Source organism: Mustela nigripes, chromosome 5 (assembly GCF_022355385.1).
Source record: "Mustela nigripes isolate SB6536 chromosome 5, MUSNIG.SB6536, whole genome shotgun sequence".
Lineage (NCBI taxonomy): Eukaryota > Metazoa > Chordata > Mammalia > Carnivora > Mustelidae > Mustela > Mustela nigripes.
This window is the reverse complement of record NC_081561.1, coordinates 20,927,600-20,952,417: the sequence shown is the minus strand read 5'-3', so window position 1 is coordinate 20,952,417 and position 24,818 is coordinate 20,927,600. Positions and strand designations below refer to the sequence as shown.

General features: G+C 43.1%; 2 protein-coding genes across 5 annotated transcripts in view; one reads left to right on the top strand and one right to left on the bottom strand.

Moving 5' to 3' along the window:
- LOC132017640 (uncharacterized) overlaps window positions 1-24,818 on the bottom strand; it is a 284,337-nt gene that overhangs the window by 45,151 nt on the left and 214,368 nt on the right. For all 3 annotated transcript variants that reach the window (XM_059399535.1, XM_059399534.1, XM_059399536.1), the window contains exon 5: window positions 14,299-14,410. In XM_059399535.1, the coding sequence (XP_059255518.1) occupies window positions 14,299-14,387 (89 nt within the window). In that variant the 5' untranslated portion in view covers window positions 14,388-14,410. The remainder of the gene's footprint in view (window positions 1-14,298; window positions 14,411-24,818) is intronic.
- On the top strand, window positions 5,853-18,371 carry PRL (prolactin). Of its 2 annotated transcripts, none has more exons than XM_059399539.1 (5): window positions 5,853-8,470; window positions 10,682-10,863; window positions 12,791-12,898; window positions 15,324-15,503; window positions 18,180-18,371. In XM_059399539.1, exons 1-5 carry the CDS (start codon window positions 8,443-8,445, stop codon window positions 18,369-18,371), a joined length of 690 nt encoding a protein of 229 aa, XP_059255522.1. In that variant the 5' UTR covers window positions 5,853-8,442. The 2 variants fall into 2 exon arrangements, with proteins under 2 accessions (XP_059255522.1, XP_059255520.1); XM_059399537.1 differs by having other exon boundaries at window positions 10,679-10,863.

The following is a 24,818-nucleotide window of genomic DNA, read 5'->3' as shown; positions in this document are numbered from 1 at the left end:
GGTTATCAGTGTAAATGGGCTAGAGTGATTAAATGCTATCAGACCTAAGTTTTCACCTCTTATTTTATATATGTTATAAAAATTTTTTAAATGCATCAAAAGCAGACTTTCTTCCACTTTCATATCTTTGACCTTCCTGCAGTCACTGGAAGCCCCAATGGCATCATTTTGATGGGATTTTTAATTTACATCATATTGCTAGAAATAACACAGATGACAGAAGTAACACATATAATTAAAAAAAAACATTTTCTAAAAACATTGACATGGATGAGAAATTAAAACATATTTTGCATGTAAATGTATCTTTGTGATATGTACAGTGACGCCTTGACAATTATCTAAGTAATTTAGAACAAATACACTTACACGTCTACTGCTCCCCTCCCCAGCAAAAACTGAGTAAAAGTGACTTATACAATTTTTAAGGTTAATACTCTAATAAAATCTACCCATCACTACACATGTTACAGGACTCTGATCCCAAAGCTAAAAAATGGCTACATTCTTTTAATCATCATTATTCAAAAAGTGAAAATTATTAATGATGTCACTAACAGTTGCTTCATCTACAAAGCTTAGCAAACAATTTGATTGATGGTTTTTTAACTAATTTGCTCACATGTAAACAAGAATTTTTAAAGTTCTCACTAAAAGAAGATACAGATCCATGCAAACTAATGTAGAGCATACTTGTTGAAATTGCTTGAAACACTAATGGGAAAGAAAATTTTGTGTCTTGACATCTGAGATTAAAGTTCTCTTTCAAACGAATGTCATCGATATTGCTTCATTTTTAATACTTCATTTATGTAGACAAGAGTTTGGAGGATAGAGTTATTTCACATACTTCCCTTCAAAACATATTCCCAAATGATAAAATGTGTGTTTCTAAGTAATTGATGGGACCTTAATGGGAAAGCTTTCTGTAAACCAAACATGGAAACATTCTCACAATTTCATATATACACATCCGTGATTTTCATTTATATAAATGGAAATCATTCTCAGGCACGGCTGAAAGTCAAGTCTCTCCCCAATTCTGCAGTTATTAACAGAAACATACAGCTTATAGTCACTCTCTCTATGAAATTAATGTCCCTTTCTGGAAGAAACACTCTATTTCTCATGAACTAAGTTCATCATAGAAGGAAGGACTACAGATGGCTTGTAGAAAGGGGATCCTCAAATGCCACATCACATACAACGGTAATAATAATATCGCTTCTCTCAAGTGGCCGACAGATAACCTTTTAATTTTTTTTAATCTACAAGAATTCTTTGACTTTCATCCTACGAATGATGTAGTAGTGACAAGTGAAAAAGTTAAATGAAGATTTTATGACACAAGCAAGACTCCTATTAGTAAAAGAATTCTTTGAGACCAAAATGGCAGATAAACCGAAGACCAATTGGAAGTAGAAATAAAATTAATGGCTCTTCATTCCTTATAACTCATTAAGAAATATTTTAACAAATGCAGTTTTTTTTTTTTTTTTAACGTGATTAAGAATCACACTCCAATTCTATCTGACAGTGTCAGTGTTTCCTTAAAGGATTCAAAGTGTTTAAAACATTCCATTTCTCTCTCCTCTCTCTTTGGGAACTCAATTACCTTGGCATTTTTGCTTGAAGTAATGTGTTTCTCAGTGTGTCTTCAAGGTCACATCTGCATGTCCTCAGTAAGACTTACTATCTTCAACTGTACAAGAAGTTCAGTGGGCTGAAGTAAGAATGCGGAAGGGAAGGAAAGTGGTTTTGTTCTTGTTTTCTTTAAGATTTTATTTATTTATTTGATGGACAGAGATCACAAGTAGGCAGAGAGGCAAGCAGAGAGAGAGAGAGCGGGAAGCAGGCTCCTCACTGAATAGAGAGCCCGATGTGGGGCTCGATCCCAGGACCCTGAGATCATGACCTGAGGGGAAGACAGAGGCTTAACCCACTGAGCCACCCAGGTGCCCCTGGAAGGCAAGGAGAACTAGAACCAGTGTGGCAAGCAGGAAACCTAGGCCAAATGTCAGTAATCAAATATGCTCAATGAATTTTTCTTTTCCTGTGCAATGAGCAGTTGGGTTAGATGTACTCTCTAGTGTCTCTGATCGCTAAAACTACGGTTTCGACAGATTAGAGATTGTTCAGAAGTTGCCCTTCAGGATGACTAATCTTCCTGATGGATAAACAGATTGAGACTGAAATGGATACAGGTAGGAGGAAATGGAGAAGCTAGTGGAAGTATCCAGGTCAAGATAACCTGGGAAGAGGAGAAAAGAAAATTTCTTGTAAGTTAGGGAGGCAGAATCCTCGCAAACCAGGAATGGAGGGAGGGGGAGTCAGAGGAGACAAGAGGAAAAAAGCAAATACACACAACTCTGGGAGGTAAAGTGTGGGCGATGGGGAGGGCAGTGTATGAGAAAAGCGGAGCAGGTATGGGTTACTAAACAGTTATTCAGTGTATGTTGGTTGGAGACTTCTAGGCTGAAATGTATAGCAAGTAAATGGCATCTCAGAGGAGAAGGCAGGGAAGGAAGACAGAGTTGGGATCAAGTTCACGGCCGTGACAGGTAGTCATGGCACGAGGTGGGACACTCCGTGGGAAAGGACGGGCTGAATGACCCAGAATGGACAATAGCTAGGGACTTGGGAGTTATTTTTGATTTAGCAATGAAATAATAATTGGAGACTATTAAGAGAAAACAGAACCAAACAAAATGAACTATTTATATATTCTTGTTCCCATGTGTTGTATTTGTGTGGGGGGGTGTTGAAAATTGTTACATTTTCATTATGGCTGAGAATAATGTCATTTATCAGAGAGGTTTCATAGGTGTTTAAAATACACACACGCATTTGATCTCCTACGCTTGTGTACTGGTTAATTTCCCCTCACATTCTTAACTCTACGCTTTACGTTTTGGATCCTATTAAACGCATAAAGACTGTTGACAGCTTCGTCTCCACTGCTGACTGTCTATAGTATCACGAAGGATGGCCTTTTAACCCTCTTGCCTTAATCTTAAACCCAACTAGGAGTCATGTTGTCACCCCATCAATTTTAAGTAATTTACCTGATGTGCATTCTCTGTCTTCCCCCGACTTACGTTCTCTTAGTCACTTCGTTTTAGGTGAGGGCTTCTCAACATTGGAGCTACTGACGTTTGAGATGCTGTAGCATTTGGTTTTGGTGACTGTGCTGAGTGTTGTACTTACCGGCATTTCTGGATTCTACCTGAGCGATGCCAGGATCACCCCTGCATCCAGTCACGACAATCAACACTGTCTCCAGACCATGGCCAATGTGTGTTGGCTCCCACCTCCTCACCCTTCGAAAATAATTCTTTTAGGTATATCACTTGTATCCAGCATCTGACTGGTATTTGCCACCCTTAAAGAAACTAAGTCATTTTTTTTTCTTTTAATAATTAACCTGTCCCATAGTTTTGAGATTTGATCTTATTCTAACTTTTATTATGTATGTATCTGCTCACATTCTCTATGCTTCCTATCTCTTGTTAAATAGAATATCTTTTATTTTGTGTACATGTGTGTGTGCCTGCTAATACTTCCTTTCTCTGAGTTAGAAGGCTTATCATCTGTTTCCCATATTTTTAGTGGTTATAATAAATTTGCATCATCTGTTGATTCCTTTCCTTTCTTAGAATACTAGCTTGATTTTATCTATTGATTCCCCACTCCGAGCCATGAAAAAAATAACTTGCCCATCTGTCCTACCTTGGGTAGCAGGTGTAATTTTGCCAGTTTTTTAAGCTTACTTTTTTTTTTAATCATTTTTTTAGAATTAAGAAGAGCCAGAATTCTGAGATCTCCTGATCTCAAAAGTCCTCATAATCACTGTGTAACTTTACTTTGCCCTTGTAATTTAGAAGTGCATATATGCATATAGATATACACACACTAATATCTACCTACACAGAGAATATAAACATATATAAGAAGCATAGAATAAGTGTATATGTCTATGTGTGTGTGTGAATGTATAGAGCATTTGGTCAATAGAACATTCCATCTAATAATTATTATTTATATTTAAACCCCAAATGCTAAAGAGTTTTGCTAAACAAATGTCACTTTAGTTACTCCCGAGTATCAAAGCATATATTATGCTGCTAATACATTTTGCATTTAATGAATAAATTAAGGAAAAAGAGGGGCATGTCCCAGGGAAGCTATTTTAGGCAAATTCCAGGAGAAAAACGTATTATAGGATGATGGGTGTATAGACTAGAACTGAAGTATATTATTTCCTATGAAGAAACTGCCCTACTTCTTCGTCTGAGTCCTTTCAATATCCTGAAAATGATGAACTGAGGAGGAAGGCAGAGATGACAGCTGTCAAGACATGCATGGCCCTGTGAGCTCTGACACTATCGGAAGGTTCTCTTCGGATCAGTACAGATCGGTTGCCCTGATCTCATGAACCCTGACTCCTCCCGACTGCCCCAGTCCCTCCTCAAGGGCCCCGTCAGTCTCACCACAATTGAACAATTAAAGAATTAATGTCTGTCCGGGAGTACAGGCCCCCTCAGGGACCCTGGTCTGTTGCTGTAGCATTCAGTTCTGTTTGGTCGTGGCCGTGCTAATTATAAAATTTAAAATTATCCCTTGAAGTAGCAATGGCTCAGAGTCCCACTTCCTATTAGATGATGTCTCCATGAGTGTGTCCGTATCTATATATAGAGATCTATCTCCCTGAAAGCGGGCATGCTTCAGATCCACTTTCCATTTTAGAAGATACATATACACACACACACACACACACACACACGTACAAAATATTGGAGTATGAAAAGTCTTTTATAAAAAAAGTTATTGAGGGGTGCCTGGGTGGCTCAGTGGGTTAAAGCCTCTGCCTTTGGCTCAGGTCATGATCTCAGGGTCCTGGGATCAAGCCCTGCGTTGGGCTCTCTGCTCAGCAGGGAACTTGCTTCGTCCTCTCTGCCTGCCTCTCTGCCTACGTGTGATCTCAATCTCTCTGTCGAATAATAAATAAATAAACTCATAAAAAAAAAAAAGAAAGAAAAGAAAAGTTATCAGGACACCTGGGTGGCTCAATGGGTTAAGCCTCTGCCTTTGGCTCAGGTCATGATCCTAGGGTCCTGGGATCGAGCCACACGTTGGGCTCCCTGCTTGGTGGGAAACCTGCTTCTCCCTCTCCCATTCCCCCTACTTGTGTTCTCTCTCTCACTATGTCTCTTTCTGTGAAATAAATAAAATCTTTAAAAAAAAATGCTACATCTGCTCCACTTCACATTAGCACACAGCCAATATCTGATGCTTTTCCTTGAAAACAATGTCATCTTAAAGGGTGACTCTGCGGTTTCCACACCCATTCTCCTCTGATCTGTCATTGTCCTATATCACGCATTAAAATGTGTCCAAAGGGACGTGTTGATGGGAACAAACATGTGACAAGAAACTCACAGGGCAAGCTAATGCTGAGAACTCAAGAGAATTAGAGCAGAGGACGTGAATATTTATCAGTGAAAATAAATTACAGGAGAAATTTCCAGAAGTTTCCATCATGGCTTTCTGATTAAAGGAGAAAATGCCCTGAAGACACTGCGACCGAATTAAGAACTTGGGTTCTGGAGTTACTTAAGGAAGCTGATGAACTGCAAAGCCCTGGCAGAGATAAGCATTAAATACAGGCACTTAAGGGAAAATATACATCGTAATATGCATGAAATTGACATACACAGAGGATGTAACAAAATCATTACTGTTGTTTGTCCTGAAAACAGTGCGGTTCAAGAAAGGGCCACCCTGATTGATTCCTTCTCCAGTGTGCCTTTCACATTTAGTTATTTTATATCGAAAACATGTAACCTCTCCGTTCTTTCAGTTCTGGTTTTGCAAGACCGCTGGTTGGGAATTCTTAAATCCACTAACAGTACACCTTTCATCCTTTTGAAACTTTCACTTTATTATAGGCAATTCATGACCAGTATAAATTGAAATATGACTGTGATTCTCTTATGTGATGATTTTTAAACTTCTTAATTTCTTTTACTTTTTAATGTTCTCCATATCCTGCAGTAGACAGCTTTCAAGCTTTGTGAGTTCTTTTTAATATTTTTGCATCATCAATGAGACAAGGAAAAAACAGTATTATTCCAAATTTAAAAACAAACAAAAGAAAATTCAAAGAAACTGCAAGCTCCATTCCTAATTAGCAAGAAAAAACCCCCGATGTTACTTCATGTTAAAAATCAGAATCGTTTAGAAGAGATGACAAAATTGTTCACGAGTTTCAGGTACTAAAAATTTCCTGGCAACTTGAACATCATTTTAGCAATTTATCTGGCTGCTTGACAGAAATCAATCATCAGTTCCCGGTTTATCCTCAGCCCACACATGGCAAACAAATGAAGTTTTGTAAATAAAAACAAACAAGTCTATTCTCAGTGAGTGTCCTTATTGCTCTAAATTAAGGGCAGGGTTTGGGAAAGAGAAAGATCTTTAAAAGAGCCATGTACAAAAATTAAGGTGAAAGGTAGGTGATGTAGATAGCAGAAAAAAATAGGACCACTATGACTTTTTGCATAAAATACACCTTGTGCATTATTTAGGTATTGCAATATCCCATTAATAGGAAATGGGGGGTGGTGAGGCAGCTAGGAAGCAAATGAGAGTTTACAGAGAAACATGCCTCTCTTTGGAGTCAAATAAATCACTTTGCTTCCCAGAATGAACACAGCTCAGGTGTCCTTAGACTGCTTTTTTCCTGGCTGCCTACAAAAGTCATAACATTATGTTGTCAGTTCGTATGGCGGCTTTCCCTACTCTTAAGTTTCTAAAAGAAGAGAGGAATGGAGGGCAGTATTAATTTTTCAGCCATGGGGCACTGCTCTCTTAAAAATTAATTCAGACTTTCACTGTCCAGGGTTAAAAAATGGACACCACCTAGGGTCGATGAAATCCTGACCCACCTTCAGACTGAGAGAGCCCATGTATCACCACACTTGATACGTAGGGTACAAAATCTAGCATGGCTTATGCTAAGGCAATTAGGAGGATGATTTTTAAGGGATGGGACTCTTCGTTGAGATTTCTAGGTCTCCAGAAGAGCACTTGGAAAATCGCTGAGGCTCAACTGTGGCAGCAGGAACTATGGAAGAAAGTAAATGCCCTGAATTATTTTAAAAATGAGCTCACCTGTTGCATAAAACTGGGAGAGGCATATGGTGACATTGAAGGTCATGGCTGCTTTAGATGCAAGCACTCAAAAATTAGAGAAAGTCGTCAATAACCCAGTTCTTATTCATTAAAATCATTTCATTTAGGAAATCTCTAAGAGGAGGATGGCACTTTTGAGCCCATGAAAGATGAATTTTGGTCACCTTGGCCCTGGGGGGGGGGCTGGGTCAGAGAAATGAAGTGATCATAAATTAGTGAAGTCTGTCCACTCTATCCTTGAGGAGAGTGCAAATCATTGCCTAGAATTTTGTTTTCACTACATCATATTCCCAGGGTGTGTGAGTGTGTGTTCATCCTTGAAAACCTCCATGTTGCTTGCCCAGAATAAAGTCTCGAAGGTCGGGGTGATTTCTGATTTCTTTTCCATGCCCAACTGTGTTGTTAAATGATTCATTTCCAAGTCTTCTTTACATCCCTCCTGATTCCTAACGAAGCAATAACCCTTCCAGCATCTACGTTTGACTAATGACTTCAAATTCTTGACAACGAATGTCTTCAGGCCTCTGTCCTTTAATCTGTAAACTGGGGACCCTAACCTAAATTTACGTAAACGTTAAAGTCAAAAGAAATGAAGGCATGAAAATACCCATTTTAAAACAAAGTACCATGCATATATGTCATTTTAAAAGGGGCAAAAGAGAATAGGTAAGAGCAAGAAAAAGACGACTGTGAAAATAACAGGCGCATGATGGGCGATCGAAGGTCCTATTTTCTCCTTATTCTCTATTTTCTGATATTTCCTGTGTCGGTTTTGAGATCTTGACTTCACCTGGCACTTCTGAACTAGGAAAAAAAGAATACCCATCGCTGATTCCATGAGGCACCTAAGTGATATATAATGCTATATTCAAGAGCTATAAAGGTAAATTTTACATCAAATGACTGCTGTAGTGGGCCGGGTCCTTTCACCCAAAATAGTCTCCACACCTCACTTCATCATTTCTCTCATTTCCTTTCGGTCTAATTAATCAAAATCCTTCCTCGAACGTTCATTTCTGGCCAGTAGGTCTTCCTGAATATGAATAAGAAATAAAATACCATTTGATGTTTGAAATTATGGGGGTAATCTCAATGACGAAAATAGATGACTGGCAAAAGGGAAGGGAAGGTCTGATTAAATATATTCATGAAGATGTCAAAGGCTTATAAAGCCAATATCTGGGAGAGAAAGCTGTTGGACTTCCAGACCTTCTCTGGCGACGTGTGTTTCTCGAAAGTATCCCCACCATGGACGACAAAGGGTGGTCGCTGAAAGGTACGTGCAACAACTCACGGATTTGTTGAATTATCCACACTCGTGAGGGGGGTGGCACTAATTTGAAACTTCAGCTAATATTCTCTGAGCAAGAGGTTTCAGGTTTACAGAGTTTAGAAGAGCTATCTAGCCACTGGTCTGGAAAGCAGTTGTACACGAGCCCAAGAGGATGTTCATTCTCAAATGGAGACATCGAGCGAACATCTGAGATGTTCCGGTTGCCTTAATTCAGAATGGGAGTGCTCCTGTCATCTAGTAGGCAAAACTCAGAGATTCTTGCACAGGGCACCTCCCAGAACAAGGGGTGATCCAGCTCAAAAATGCCAATAGTGCCAAAGTTGAGAAAGCCTGGCCTGGAATAAGACGACCAATCTCTATGGGTCCGACCTATCACAACTCCAGAAGGTAGACACCAACATTATCTGGTTCCCAGGACTCTGATGTGAATCAGCCTGGTGAAACTTTCAACTCTGCAGTCATAACATAGAGACAATGACAGTAGAAGTATCTCATATCATACTTTGTCAGCTGGGTTTCAGCCAAATGACATTTCAAAGAGAAAAACAGCTTAGTAATAATTAACCATCTTTACTTTCTTGGTTGACATTTGCAAGAAAAAGAAATTAGCAACAACCATAAAATTCATTTTACGGAAGGAAGAACAAAAATGTAGTCGGAGTTAAATACTATCTATGAAGTGATGAATTTCCTAGAACTAATATTCCAATTTCTCGACCTGTAGCACACTTTATTTACACCTGTAGATAAAATATCCGTTCAGATAAATTACATGACTCTAAGGCTCTAAAATAAGCTTTTTGGACACATCATGTTTTTTGAAAAATTAGAAGTCTGTTCGACGACTCACAACATTTCTGCCTTCCCTTTTGCAGCTGAAGGTTGTGAGTTACAGTCTCTATTAACAAAACACTTTAGATATTTGTAGGTATTTCGGTTTAGGAAGTTTTGCACACATACATCTTCAGCACTTGCCTCGTGTCATCCTAGACATTTCCGATTACATTTACTGAGGTTTCCATCAAAGCTTGGTTTTCTGATAATACATTTCTAATTTAGGTATTCTTTTGGAGTAGTTTCATTGATGCTAATAAGTGATTTTAATAGATTGTTTCTTTCCTTTTGAAAGTATAAATTACTGATATGGCGGAGGTCCGTATCTGCCCATCTGCTGAGCTATCACAATGATAACTAAGTCATCTCTGACTAATTGTCCAAGATTTTACAATGGGGGGCTTTGTAGATGGAACAGAAGAAAGGGATCAAGCCAACTTTCTAGGGCCATTGTGAGTAGGCATTAAGGGCAAGATACCATTCTTTTCAAGGAATGAAAGTGACTCTCCAACCCCTGAGTCCTCATGCCCACTGCTGGTGCCCTGGTGACCTGGGTGCAGCCTGGGTGCCCACAGGTGTGCGGGACATCACACGCCACAGTGAGAGCGAAAACGCTGGTGTCAGGCCTCCTCCACCAGCTAATAATAGGACTGGAGGAAGATCACTTAACCTCTCTAAGCCTTCTGCTTCATCAGTGTAATTTGATGATAATAACGAAGGCCGCATCACTCACAAGGTTACTAGGAAACACACATTTAAAAAAAAAAATGCAAAGCTTTTGGCAAGGAGTCAAGAATCGCATAGGGTTATGAAGGTTATGAAGGGTTATCAGATCTAGTCCACGGCACCGCTTCCTGATTCGGTTCCCTTCGTACTCTGTATCCGCCATCGTCAATCATATTTATTCTGATCAGGCATGAAAGTAAAACAAACAGAGGTATCGTGTGAGGTCTACCCTTCTGGGGTCTAAAATGCAAGTAATCATCAACACAGAGTTTCAAAGATGACAGACACACAGAGAGCCCGGCGCTGCGGGAAGCCTGCAGAGACCCCCAAGAAGTGCAACGCCCTCAGAAGAATGGCTTAAACACCCTGACTCAGAGTTCATTTAAGCTCCGAATGTTTGCAAAGTAGGGAAGCTCTCCTGGGAGCAAGACCAAAATGCAGGGGGTAGCCCGCTGCTCCAACTATGTCTCTGTGAAAATATAATTACATATTGAAATTTACACAGTGGGAGGTGTCGGCGCTTCCCTACCCCGGGCGGTCACAGTCCCAAATCACACGGAGCGGGGGACAGGACTTCTGATGACCTCCTCCAAACAGACCACCTCACCGTGCTTGGTGTTTCTATCTGAGCAGGGTCTCTCCTGCCCCTGCTGCTGCTGGTGTCAGACCTGCTCCTGTGCCAGGGTGTGACCTCCCTGCCCATCTGTCCCACCGGTGCTGTCAACTGCCAGGTGTCCCTCCGAGACCTGTTTGACCGCGCGGTCATCCTTTCGCATTACATCCATAACCTCTCCTCGGAGATGTTCAACGAATTCGTAAGTACCGCCCTTGCTGCTTCTTCCTGGAAGGGGAAGCTTCCTGGGCGTGAGGGGACTAGCCTACCCTTGAGACAAGAAAGCTGCCAGAGCGGAATCTCAAATAACATGATTTTTAACGTAAAAAAGCCATTGGCTCCTAAAATGGGGGACAAGAAGAAAGGGGCAGTTTCATGACACCGGAAAGATTCTTTAAGAGTATAGTAACTCTTTAAAGTTGTCCTTTAATTCATTTTCTTTCCAAAAAAAAAAAAAACTTTCTGATGAATGTTCATTAAGTGCCTGCATTAGCCAGATGGGGCTGCCGTCACAGAAGCCTGTAGGTTGCGTGGCTTCCACAGCGATGGACTTTCGGGCAGTTCTGGAGACTGGTGGTATGAGACCAGGAGGCCAACGCGGTCAGGTTGTGATAAGGGCAAACATCTTCCCACCTTGCCTTTCCCTGTCCTCCTGGTGGTAGAAGATAGAAGGTAGAAGGCAGGGGCGGGCGATTCTCTGGGGTCTCTTCTTGTAAGGACAGTAATCCTCATGGGTCAAGGATCCACCCTGAAGACCTCATTTCACCTTGCTGACCTCCATCAAAGGCCCATCTTCCAATATATCAGACTGGGGGTCAGGACTTCACCGTTGGAATTTTGGGAAGACACAACCAATCACTCCATAACAACACGGTGGCATAAAGCGCTTCTGGGGGAGCTCGGGTAAAGGGAAGCATGCCAAGTGCTCGTCCTTGTGTGTGGGGTCTGTGTCTCCCGAGGCATTTGTCTCACCAAGCATCCCAGGTCTCTAATAAATGAGAATCGCGCTGCCTGGAATGGACTTAATGGAAGAAAGTTAAAATAAGCTGAATCCATGTCAGGGACACAAACAATAATAGGTCTTCTGAAACCGCAAAATGCTATAAATTATTGCTCTAAGATGTCCAGCCTACAGATTTAGAACCAGAATTGAAGGATTGGTTTAGGACAGGAAACACTATTCTCCTTCTGATTCCGGTACTTCGAAAGTTGCGTGCTACCGTGTAGGAGAGGTTCCGTAAATCAGAGGGTCACCGTGAAGAACGGGGCTCGATGTTTGTAATAAACACGCATCCCATCGTTCTGTGTACTCGCTGGATTTCCTTTCATCCTCTGCCTTCGACTGTCATTCTGGTGTCTCTCACGTCTTCCCGGCAACCTCCTTAGATTTTTCATCGCTTTTGGGAGAGATTAGCTTTATGTCAATGCTTTGCCTCGTTAGTGTTGTGGTTATTGTTGTTGTTGGTGGTGGTGGTGTGTGTGTGTGTGTGTGTGTGTTCTAATTCTGAGTCCACTGATGACTATTTCCTAAAATTTTATACCCTGTTTTTTTAGACTTACCATTTTGTAACAATCAACAAAATTGTATTACGCATCTATGATGAAATGGTAAAGTACAGGGGTGAATTCAGATGTTAGTCAAAGAAAAGTTAGAACTTTATTATACTTATGAGGGGAGCATATCGGCTTGGACATCCAGTAAAGAAAATATTAAATGGCAAGATATAGGTATGTATGCCCAAGGATATTGGCTCAAATACTAAAGAAAGAGGATAGTTAACAAAATATTTAAGGTTTCTTTCTTTTTTTTTTTTTTTTTTTTTTGTATTTTTAGTGTTTGCTTTCTAAGTAGTAACTCTTGGAAAGGGTAGAATTAAACAAGGGAATCACAAAAAAGGCAAGAGGTTGGGATTTGGAAAAGTTAGAATAAAAAAAAAAATGCATGGATAGAGAAAATCAAAATAAAAGGCCAGGGAAAAGGTGCCTTTCTCAAGTCTTTAGTTTCAGTTTTTTATGTAGTTCTCATTTAAAAAAAATTATACATCAAGTGTGTTAATATTCTGGTAATGGGCTCATTTTACCAATGCTCAAACAACTGTAACTAATTAAATTTGCTTGCTCACTTTCAGGATAAAAGGTATGCCCAGGGCCGGGGGTTCATTACCAAGGCCATCAACAGCTGCCACACTTCATCCCTCTCCACCCCTGAAGACAAGGAGCAAGCCCAGCAGATCCACGTGAGTCTTCTCGCCGGGTTTCTCACCAGTACCGCTGAGGGGTCCCCATGCTATAGACTGTCAGTGCTGGGTTAGCTAACACTAAAACACATGCAGAGAAATATGGAGGAGGAGCAAGTATTCAGAGAGAGATGGCAGTCTGTAACAACGCAGCATCAGTAAAACCAAGTGAGGACTTAACGCCATAGCAGCAAAATAAATCTCTAAGTTGATCATGCAACCAGCCTGATTTTAATCAGTGCCTTGGACCCAGGACTGCATCTATTATACCATAGGAAAGCCTGAACCGAACTGGACTTCCATGTATAAAATAGAAGGTTTGCCAGATTCAGGGATGGGGAAGACATGCATACGGTTGTGTTTATCCCGGGATACCCTTGGCTCCTCCGCTGGCAGCATTCCACATTACAGAGCCCCGGCCTGGTGTGCCATCTCTTCCAGACTTTGCAGGCTCCCCTTCTGATGCTCCTTCTGCTTCTCGGGCACCTGCTTCTCGCTTCATTCTTCCCTGACCCCTCCATCACCTGTCACATCCGAATCCTAAGTCTCTCCCCAGATCAGGTCCTGTCGAATACTATGTTTCTTTTCTCCTGGCTACAATGATTGCTTCTGTCCTGATGACCACAAAGTCTGCACAGAAAGCCCCGATCATTGATCCCCATTTTTTTTTTTTAATCATAAGAATCTCTCCTTTCTGATTCCCAGCCACAGGCACCATCTTAACGGGACTTAAATTAAGCCTCTTCACATCCATGTCCCCATACGTGCAGTCACAACTTCGTTAATGGGTCCCCGCATTCTTGCTGCCTGCTAAGCTCCTTAATAGCACTGATGTTGATGAGGACGATAAAATGAAGGGAAAGAATGGAGGAGGATGAGGAGGAGGTAAAATGTATTGAGGGCCACCCCATGGCCAGACACTTCACCAAGCCATGGACATGTATCACCGTAGTTAATCCTCACAAAAAAGAACCCAAGGACACTAGGCACTGCTGTTACACGTGCAGAGATGAGGAAGCTGAAGCTGGCAGAGGTGGGGAAGTCCAGAGTCGTGACGGGGAAGTAAGCCCTGAGTCTGCGCTTCCTCGAATTCGAAGCCCTCACCCTTAATCGTTATGCCCCAAGGAGCCCAACTGGACGCCATTCACGGCTTACACCTCCTTCATGTCCCAGGACACGTTTTTGTCACGTCTCTTGGGTTCCTCTCCACTCTTCACTTCCTCTACCCTAGACTAGTTCCCAGATCTCAGGAAAGCAAGCCTTGGCAATCAGAGACAAGCAGCTCCTAAGAGATTCGTGTGCGATCCTGACCGTGGGAAGATCAGGGCCAGAGCGCCCTTGTAAATTCCACTGATGACGTTCCCCCCCCCCCCCCCCCCCCCCGGTGCTGTTTTACTCACCTGCAGGGCTCGGCGGGGAAGAGCGCTCTGGTCGCAGAACAGGGACGGGGCCTGGTACAGACTGAGGAGACTATATTGATGGGGGCCATGCCTTCTTCACCGGCTCTTCATTCTAATGCAAAATAAAAACTACACATCACAAGTGAATCCATTAAAGAATGATTTGACTCATTAAAATGAATGAGTCCTCAGATGAATGGGATGTGGGCACTTTGTCACTGGCACTTGTGGAATCTTTTTTTAAGATTTTATTTATTTATTTGACAGACAGACACCTCAAGTAGGCAGAGAAACAGGCAGAGAGAGGAAGGGAAGCAGGCTTCCTGCTGAGCAGAGAGCCCGATGTGGGGCTCGATCCCAGGACCCTGGGATCATGACCTGAGCCCAAGGCAGCGGCTTTAACCCATTGAGCCACCCAGGCACCTGGTGGAATCTGTCTTTCTTGAGTCAGGTACTAGCAGCACATCGCAAGAGCCAACAAAACTCTTTTTGGACAAGCAGAGCTGTCAAATAGAGAAAAACTCACTAACTAGCAGATGGTAGAACTTCCGAGGAAAACAAAATTCCTCACGCTATCAACTAGCATTCTCGTTAGAGTAAGTAGTTATTCAAATAAGCCAGATATATATATATATATTTACTTTAGCAAAGTCTAAGTCCATAGCTTAAACATTTTTATTGTTACAACTTTAACCACCTACAAACATTTTTTCATACATATAGGAATCACAAAGAGATCGTTTAGGTCAGCCTCTCCGAGTAAAAACTCACAAGCAACTAAACCAACTGTGCTATGCTTTCTTTAAATTTGATTTATTTATTTGGGAGAGGGCATGAACCAGGAGGAGGAGCAGAGGGAGACAGAGAAGTAGATTCCCTGCTGAGCAGGGAGCCGGATGTGGGGCTTGATCCCAGGACTCTGGGATGGTGACCTGAGCTGACGGCAGATGCTTATCCCACTGAGCCACCCAGCCGCCCCCTGTGTTATGCTTTCTTTGATGTGATTGTTTTATATGGTCACGTAGCACGAAGACCTTCTGAACTTGATACTCAGAGTGCTGCGCTCCTGGAACGACCCCCTGTATCATCTAGTCTCAGAAGTGCGGGGCATGCAGGAAGCCCCAGATTCGATTCTCTCCAGGGCCATCGAGATTGAGGAACAAAACAGAAGACTTCTAGAGGGTATGGAGAAGATAGTTGGCCAGGTGAGTATTCTTCTGTTTTGTTTTCCTCATTGATGAAAGAGGTGAGCTCCATGGAGAGAAGCAAGTTCTGAAATACCTTTCTCTCTCTTTTTGTTTTGTTTTTTTTTTTTTTTTTTAGATTTTATTTATTTATTTGACACAGAGAGAGAGACAGAGATCACAAGTAGGCAGGGAAGCAGGCGGAGAGAGAGGGGGGAAGCAGGCTCCCCACTGAGCAGAGAGCCCGATGCGGGGCTCGATCCCAGGACCCTGGGATCATGACCTGAGCCGAAGGCAGAGGCTTTAACCCACTGAGCCACCCAGGCGCCCCCAAATACCTCTCTTTTCAGGAACTAAATTTAGGCATTTCCCATTCTAGGCGCTGCTATAAATAAAGAAAGATTCTATTAATCCATACTGGTAGGTTCTACTGAAGTGACCCTTCAGGTGTGATAGATGACAGGTACAGCCTTCCCTCCAGAACATACAAATCCACCCAAAGCTGGCCCCTTCCTGGGGACCAGGGTTTATAATATTTTTCAGGAAAAGAAAACTGGAGAGTAGAGTCTGCAGGATAAACATTTTTCTCAAAGTATCCCGGGACACCTGCTACAGAAATTCTGCTCATGTTCTTTCTCTTTTCTCCCCACACCAAAGGATGACAGTGGGAAGAGAGAAAAAAAAAAATCAAAATCAGGCGAAATGGTATTTCTTGCCACGACCCCAGCCCCACCTCTGCTGGATTTACTTGTCAGAGAGAGAAGAGATTGTCAGAGATTGAGAAGATGAGGTCAGAGATTTCAGTGGGTCACAAAAGAAGGGAGTGTAGCTTTTCTGAAATTCTTTATTTTGTCCTTTGCAGAAAGTGGTGTCATCCCAAATTTTATGTTTTCTTTTGGGGGGAGGTTTCCAAAATCAACACTCATAACATTACATCTTATCTCCCCCAAATAACATCATATTTGGATTGAGTTAATAGTTATAATATCGATCTCCAATCAGAGGGGATCATTTCAGCTCGAGTGAGGTGGCATCCAAAGAGCTTTATGAAGTTCTCAGAAATAATTTCTCATCTAAAGAAAATGATAGTATTATAAGAGTAACAGGAGTGATTTCATTCTTCCCTTACTCCATACAAAGTACATGTTATCGTGTGTCCTGTTTGTCACTTTCATGGGAGAAGAATTTATCCAACACAGACACAAAGAACATTTCCACCTCGAGACATGAAATAGACACATAGACTTTCAAGTTATTTTCTTCCTTACTGCCAGTTCACTTTCTGAGGTCACTAATTTGTTCTAGAATACTTCTTATTTTTCTTCTTCTTCTTCTTCTTCTTTTTTTTTAAAGATTTTATTTATTTATTTGACAGAGAGAGATCAGAAGTAGGCAGAGACGCAAGCAGAGAGAGGGCGAAGCAGGCTCCCCACTGAGCAGAGAGCCCGATGTGGGACTCGATCCCAGGACCCTGAGATCATGACCTGAGCCAAAGGCAGCGGCTTAACCCACTGAGCCACCCAGGCGCCCCTTCTTCTTTTTTTTTTAACCATTTGCTTCTTCTTATTCTTATCATTGACGCTTGCACAGTAAATTTCATCTTAGGGCCCAAGCACCAAAAACAAACATATAGCAAGGCAACAAATACATATACTATAAACACCCATACTTTAAATTCCAATAGGAAATCCCAAGTTTAAAAAATATTCTTACTCTGTAGGGGACAGTTCAACAGATCAGGGTCTACAATTACACCGCATGTGTATCCAGTGGCTCTCAAAGCCGCTGACATGCCCACTTCCCAAGCTGCCTACTGGGTCTCTCAGTCCTCTGGAGATCCCCAGCTTGCACAGCCTGGAGGAACAGAGACCTGGGTCCCCCTCCTTCACACTCCTCTGCGTCCTTTTGTGTTCACTGTCATGCTTCCCAGCCCACCACCAGCCCTCACCACTGAGGGGTCACTGCTCACACCCTCACTCTTTCTCATAGACACTATCTTCAGCATCTCCCACCCCAGAGGTCTCAAAACAAAGCAACCGTTGCTTATAGACCTTAGGCGGCGGGTATCGGTCTTGGGTAGATCGTGAAACTCTCCTGACTCTTTCAGCAGATCTTTGTGATAGACGTCACAAAGACCTGCATCTCAAACCATCAGGGGCAATCCTTACTGTTTCTGAGGTCTTTTGTCTACACAGTACACGGAGAAGAGAACTGATTTGAAGCAGGAAACAGATAAATGTAATTGTGCTGAACTATCAGAAGAAACACAGTACAAAGAATACATCAGAGAAAAGACTCAGGACATGAAATAGATCCCTCAAGCGAGAGAACTGAGACTAGCTCCTGCGTTGTCCCTTGGTCACATTCACATACACACACGTACGGCCCATAAATACACAGACATATGGCACAACAGTATTGCAATGGACTCTCTCTCAGTCTACAGCAAACGTGTGGTTCTCCATTTACTCTGCTGCACACACAGCTCATCACCTACACGTTAGGACACTCACACCCGAACCCTGCTTCTACTTTTTAGACTATGAATAGATTCCAGATACACTTGCTCAATAACCCATGCCTCTGTCTAGAGAGCTTTATGTCCAGGCCTCTTGCCCAAATCTTAATTTGACAATTAGCAGGAACCAAGATACGCACAAACGAGTAATACTAAGTCACTATCTTTTCGGCGACTAGGTTCATCCTGGAGTCAGAGAAAACGAGGTCTACTCCGTCTGGTCAGGACTTCCATCTCTGCAGATGGCTGATGAAGACTCACGCCTTTTTGCTTTTTATAACCTGCTCTACTGCCTACGCAGGGATTCACACAAGATTGACAATTATCTCAAGCTCCTGAAGTGCCGGATCGTCTACGACAGCAACTGCTAAGCCCACATCCCCACCGTCCCTTTCCGGAAGGTTCTTAATGATCCGTCCCATAGCAAGCTCCTCTTAGCTTTACAGCTTTCTCATGCAGGCTTGGGTGTAATGGGTCTCATCTTAAAAAATAAAAACGGACTCCTTAGAGATGTCAAAATTTAAAAAAAGGCAATTTGTCAAAGTTTCTCGTCTTCATTTCATAGAAAATCAAGAGAATCCATCACGACCATTGGGAAGTTCTTATTGACATCTGTCACAAAGAGCAGAAGCTAGCATTACAAATAAGACCATGAGCAGCTTCCTTTAGAATCACTGCAAACTATTATGGGTCATGTCATTAAAACCCAAGAATTAGGGGGGCGCCTGGGTGGCTCAGTGGTTAAAGCCTCTGCCTTTGGCTCAGGTCATGATCCCAGGGTCGTGGGATCGAGCCTCACATCGGGCTCTCTGCTCAGCGGGGAGCCTGCCTCCTCCTTCTCTCTCTGCCTGCCTCTCTGCCTACTTGTGATCTCTGTCTGTCAAATAAATAAAAATTAAAAAAAAAAAAAAAGAACCCAAGAATTAGGTAAATATTCATCATGATGGTCGCGATCCCAGGAAGAGTGAGCTCTCGGGACTGTTAATGAGAGTCTGCCGCACGCTCTCGGCTAACTCTCATCGTGTTCCAACAAATAATGGAAGCACTCGGAGGCTGTGATGTCCCCACATAGCACGAGATTTACTGAGCCGTCTTCAACTCCTTAGGCGACCGTCTCAGTCCATTCTGCTACAGTAACAAACCACCACACTCACAAACAACAGAAATTTATTTCCACAGCATGGCCAGGTGAGGGCGCTCTACCCACCCCTGGGGGGGATGGGTAGGAGGGCAGGCCAGGTCACAGACCTCCTGCTGCGATCGTGGGAGGGAGAAGGAACCAGGAACTGGAGGAGGGGGGGTTGCGGGGAGGAGGATCTGTTTTATGAGAGTACCAAGCCCATCATGAGGGCTCCACCCTCATAACTAATCACCTCCCAAATGCCCCACCTACTAATACAATTGCCTTCTAGTGTTTAGGATTTCAACATACAGCACTTTGGACCATGACAGATTCAAAGCTGAAATGCATTATTCTTCTCCAGGGGCTGTTTTCAACCATGTACCACTGAACTCGTCTTGTGGGCATCATCATGGATGCATCCCATAGATTCTAGTCACTCTGGGTCTCATAAGTCCATTCAAGTCTCAACTCCATTTCATATTCAAACTATTGTAATGTTATCCTCTGCCCTTTTGTGGCTCATGGGATCTACCAGGGGAAGGAGAGGTGGCTGCAGGTTTCCTCCCCCTCCCACTTTCTGGATGGATCTCCGTCTCTCTTTGCTCTGCCAGAATGGGAGAGAGGATGAGGAGAGATGGGCAAGTTCTGGCTTCACTGACGTATGTGGTGCTGCCCGTGGCCTTCTCATCACCAACAGAAGCTAACCTTGAATTCCCTCAAGTGGCAAGTGTCTCTCTCATGGGGCACCCTTCTGATTTTCCAGGACATTCACAAAAGGGGGCACCCCCACTGTCCAGTGTCTTTGCCAGGGTTAATACTCTGGTTTGATTCTGTATCTACGCCACCACGGAGCCCCCTGCAGCGTTCTCCCCAGCCTCCGCTGCTGCTCCCCTCACCCTACCCAACACCCTACTGGAGAACACCGGCTCAGGGTCATCTGTGCACTAGGGAACCCACAGCAAACTCATGCATCACCACCACTACAGACAATGAAGGGGCCATTACACTGCTTTGCTCTCTGTCCCATCCTGGGGTCTCCTGACAATTCCTCTTCTCTTCCTGTTCCCATAGACAGGGTGGATCAGAAAATTGGGTTCATGAACACACAGGAATCTGAGGGACGACATGTGGTTTTCCCCTTCATTGAGAACCAATGAATTATTATCTCAGTCAATCATTTTCTTGCAAACACTCCCTGCTGGGCCACTGGATCACAACACCCTCCACACATACTTAGTCGCCTGCCGGAGGGAGAGAACTGGATTAGGGTGGCTCAGCTTGTCCGACTGCTGCTAAATAACCCGGGATTAGGGCCCATCTCCGCTAGCTTTCCGCAGAAGGCGGTGGGACTGCCAGGCTGTCTCTACAGCAGCTTTAAGGATTTGGCAGGAATTCCGAGACGACAGACAATAGGAAATACTCCATCCAACGTCCTGAAAGAGAGGAAATAAAAAGCAGGAGCAGGAGGAGGAGAAGGAGCGAAGGGGTGAGGGGAAGACGGGGAAGCGTGAGTAGAAGACTTGAGTTGTACGGGATCGGATGTGTCTAGTACTGTAGTTGGAGAAGACCTAAACCTATTGCTTTGATTTTATACCCTAACAGCAAACATTATGTCATATTCTCCTCATACTCCACCTTCCCCTTCTCTCTTCCTTTTCTGTTTAGTTCCTTTGTATTACTGTCCTTACCAATAAACTCGCAATAGCTGTAGAGATGAGCAGAACGTGGCACATCTTCCGATCGGAACTCAAGGCAGTTTCCCTCCACCATGTGAAGAAGCCTTTCCCACACACACAGGGATGCTACCCAACAAAACCAACCTCTTCCCTTGTGGACAACATCATGTTTGTTTGAGTCCTGCTTCTGTCTCTCGCCGTAATGACCCGAACCTTTCAGAACACAACAGAATACCCTGCCCTAAACCAATCGTGAACCTCCCTTTTCTTCTACCTGCATACAGAATGTCAGCTTTCTCATCTTCCAGTTTTCTTTTGAAGGCAGGAGAATATGCGAAAAAAACCTGGAGGCCCTTCCTTTCTCAGTCACTTATTGCTGAAAACATCTAATTCTATTGTGTTACCCACTTAACTTCCTTTCCTTCAGTTTCTTGATATTTCCAACAGAGAGGATGGTATTTATTAGTGGCGAGATTTGGCAATAAATGGACAAGGCGGTTGGAAGAAACGTAAGGTCACCACCAGCCCACAGACATCTTCGTGTGTTCTGCTCTTATAAAGTTTATTCCCAGCACAGATTCAAGACCTCAGACAAATACCTGAGGTGGTGATATGAAAAGGCTTCTCTCAGCTTGACCATGACATATAAAGTGAATACTGTAGTTTCCAGACAAGCTTGAGCAGAGCCATGGGTGTTCTGTAGAGTCAGCGAGGGGCAGGCAGAAAGGGGATATTTGGGAAGAATATAACAATCACTCCCCTGACAACCAGAGTGAGGCTATTTTATACTTCCTTTTACGGATATCCATGTAAGAGCACATGTAAGGAAACAGGGCCTCTTAGAGGAAGAACAAGACCAGTGGTTACAAAAGAGAAACAAACAAACAAGTATCCTTGAAACGCACTGATGGGAGTAATGAGCCTACCATGTGTCCCGAGCCCCATAAGGACTAAAAGAGGTTTAGAAAATCTCCATCTTGGGGCGCCTGGGTGGCTCAGTGGGTTAAAGCCTCTGCCTTCGGCTCAGGTCATGATCCCAGAGTCCTGGGATCGAGTCTTGCATCGGGCTCTCTGCTCAGCAGGGAGTCTGCTCCCCCGCCCCCCGCCTGCCTCTCTGCCTACTTGGGATCTCTGTCTGTCAAATAAATAAATAAAATCTTAAAAAAAAAGAAAAGAAAATCTCTATCTCCGGAAGTTTGCTCCCAAGTGGTGGAGAGAGTGACATCAACATGCCAATCACTATCCTGGATGGTAGAGAAGAGTCGGCACAGCAAGTCATGGGAACCGACGTGCTGGGGGGAATGAAAGGGAAGGGGAAGACCTCTGGATGTGAGAAGGAGAGAGTGTTCTGGACTGATGGATGCATCGTGGCGTTCTGAAGGTTGATGGGATATTGAAAGGCACAACGAGGAAGACGGGACATCTGTCAATTCATCTGGGATCATTTCACGATGTCAGGATCTCCTGCATTCTGAGCTATTGATACAAAAGGAACGGAGCTGTTAGTATGCAGAGCATTTAAGGTGTCCGTAAATGATCAAGTTTGATCAAAACGCAAGAAATGTGAGCTTTTTGGCAGACGTGTAATAGCTCTCGTCCTTAGGCTCACGTGATACGCTGTGCACAGCACTTGGGGGGAGGGGGAGAGCCTGCAAAGATGGATTATGCACCGGGAAGATCGTATACATCAATGGGGAAAGTTTGCACTTATTCTACAAGGCAATAGGAAACCAGGAAATTTTTGTTCAAAAGAGCAAGATGTCCAGAATTGGAAAATAGAAAGCCTAATCGGGTTTGGAGGGCTGTGGGAGTATGGGACTGGCAGGTCAAAGAAGGAGGCCCAGAAGCAAGATGAAGAGTAGGACGACACTTGAAACGAAAACCAGAGACGGCGCTGCCAAGCCCAAAGAAGCAAAGTACGGCGAGAGGTGTACGCACAGAAATAGGGCTTGACCGTATTGACAAAAAGGAGGGAGATCTTAAGAGTCAAAAAGGCGTCCAAGCACATGAGACTGGATTTTATATAAAGGATGGGAAAGTCAGAGAGAAGACAGGAGATCAGCTAAGGTTTTGTCCAAATGATTCCAAACTTAGTTTTCCTGTATTTCATCCGCTTTGTACCAGAAACCATCAAAAATTGTGGGTGGCTTTAGCAAATCCCAGAAATGAGTACATCCAAGAGCCATGGCTTGACTATATCAAGGACCAGAACCGAAGTACTCACAGCACCCAGCACCCGGAAAGAACGGTGCTAGGTCCCTTGCCTCTCTCAGCTCTCACATCGGAGACACATACGTACATGGTAAAGCACAGTGAATTCGTAAGAATCCAAAGAAAACGACCCACTTCTTTACAGAGCCAGCCCTACACGAAACCTAAACAAAAGTCATGCCTGACCCGCCAAAATCTGTCCCCCTCTCCAAAAGCTTCTCATTCTCCGCTCTTGAATCCACTCCTGTTTACCACCCCTTCATCGTCTTATGCTCAGCAGACAGTCAGCTCATCATGAACCAAACAAATAATTAAAAAGTGTCCACTCCGAAGATAATATTCATATTTAAAGACATTTAAAACCAGAAAGCCTGTAATCCTCTGAAAATACAGCTCTAAGAGTGAGTTGGCTGCTCCCCAGCATCTTTTCAAAATGCCCAGGAGTCATCCAGAGCTGACTCTGCCACTCCGAAAGCTTCTGCAGTAACGGTAACCTATTTGGACAGCGAAGATAGGAAAGACAAATGGAGAAATGAATGACATTTAGAACTCGATGCATGAATACACGGAAAAGATAACGTGGGTTTTAAAAACAGGTCCACACTTCCAAGCCATACAACATGACAGGAGCCAGGCCAGCCTCGGTGACGGCTCTGTAGGAACTGGCTACAAGACGTCTTAGCCAACTCAACTGTTCAATCACGATTCCTTGATGCTCGCCCTCAGAGCCACTCTTCCCACTTAAGTGCACTCACAAAAATGGAATACGCTCATTGCATATTTGAAAGTTGCTAAGAGAGTAAATCATAAGAGTTCTCATCGCACACACAAAAATTCCTGTAACGATGCATGGTGAAGGCTGTTAACTAGACCTATTACGGTGATCACTTCATAATACTCACAGACATCAAATCATTATGCTGTGCACCTGAAGCGAATGTAACTGTTACACATCGATCACACCTCCATAAGAAATAAACAAAAATAAGTAAAACTTTTAAAGGGCTAGACTTATATTTTGAATAAAGAAAGAAAATCAACCAATATTTTCTTTTTTAAAAAATATTTTATTTATTTATTTGACACAGAGAGAGATCACAAGTAGGCAGAGAGGCAGGCAGAGAGAGAGGAAGGGAAGCAGGCTCCTTGTTGAGCAGAAAGCTCAATGCCGGGCTCAATCCCAGGACCCTGGGATCATGGCCTGAGCCAATGCCAGAGGCTTTAACCCACTGAGCCACCCAGGCGCTCCGACTAATATTGTTTTCTTTTGTAAATGTTGTATTCTAGCTAGCATGTCGGGTCTCAAAACTCAATCTCCAAATGTAGTTTATGTTTACACAGAGGAAAAGAAAAGTGTCCTCACCTGGTAACATTAACTGCAGAATGACTGAGCGACAATAGCTTATAAAAACCACTAAATCCTACAAGTTGCAGGCCAGCCCTGTACTCAGTTATTGAACATTTAACAAATATTTAATTAATTCCCACGTTACCTGGGCACTGTGGTTAGGTGTCTGTTTCATGTCACTGAGCAAAGCAGGCAGACCCTTTCCCTCATGGAGTGGCATCCTATCTGAATAGACATGAATCTGAGTGCATTAGAGTATGTTAGCAGGTGACTGATGCTGTGGACAAAGACATAGCAAAGTAGGGTAAGGAACTTAGGAAATACAGGTGGAGAAAAAGAAATTATTTTTAAAGATAGGTGAGAACCACTAGGAAGAGCAAAAGCTGACCTCCCTGTGAAATCACACAAGTTCTGTCCTGTGTGCTCAGACTTCCTTCTCTCCTACAGGACTTCAAAAATG

Coding starts and splice junctions, on each gene's coding strand:
- PRL (XM_059399537.1), top strand. CDS start 8,443: ATGGACGACAAAGGGTGGTCGCTGAAAG. Junction 8,471..10,678: donor CAAAGGGTGGTCGCTGAAAG/GTACGTGCAACA, acceptor TTTCTATCTGAG/CAGGGTCTCTCCTGCCCCTG. Junction 10,864..12,790: donor CGGAGATGTTCAACGAATTC/GTAAGTACCGCC, acceptor GCTCACTTTCAG/GATAAAAGGTATGCCCAGGG.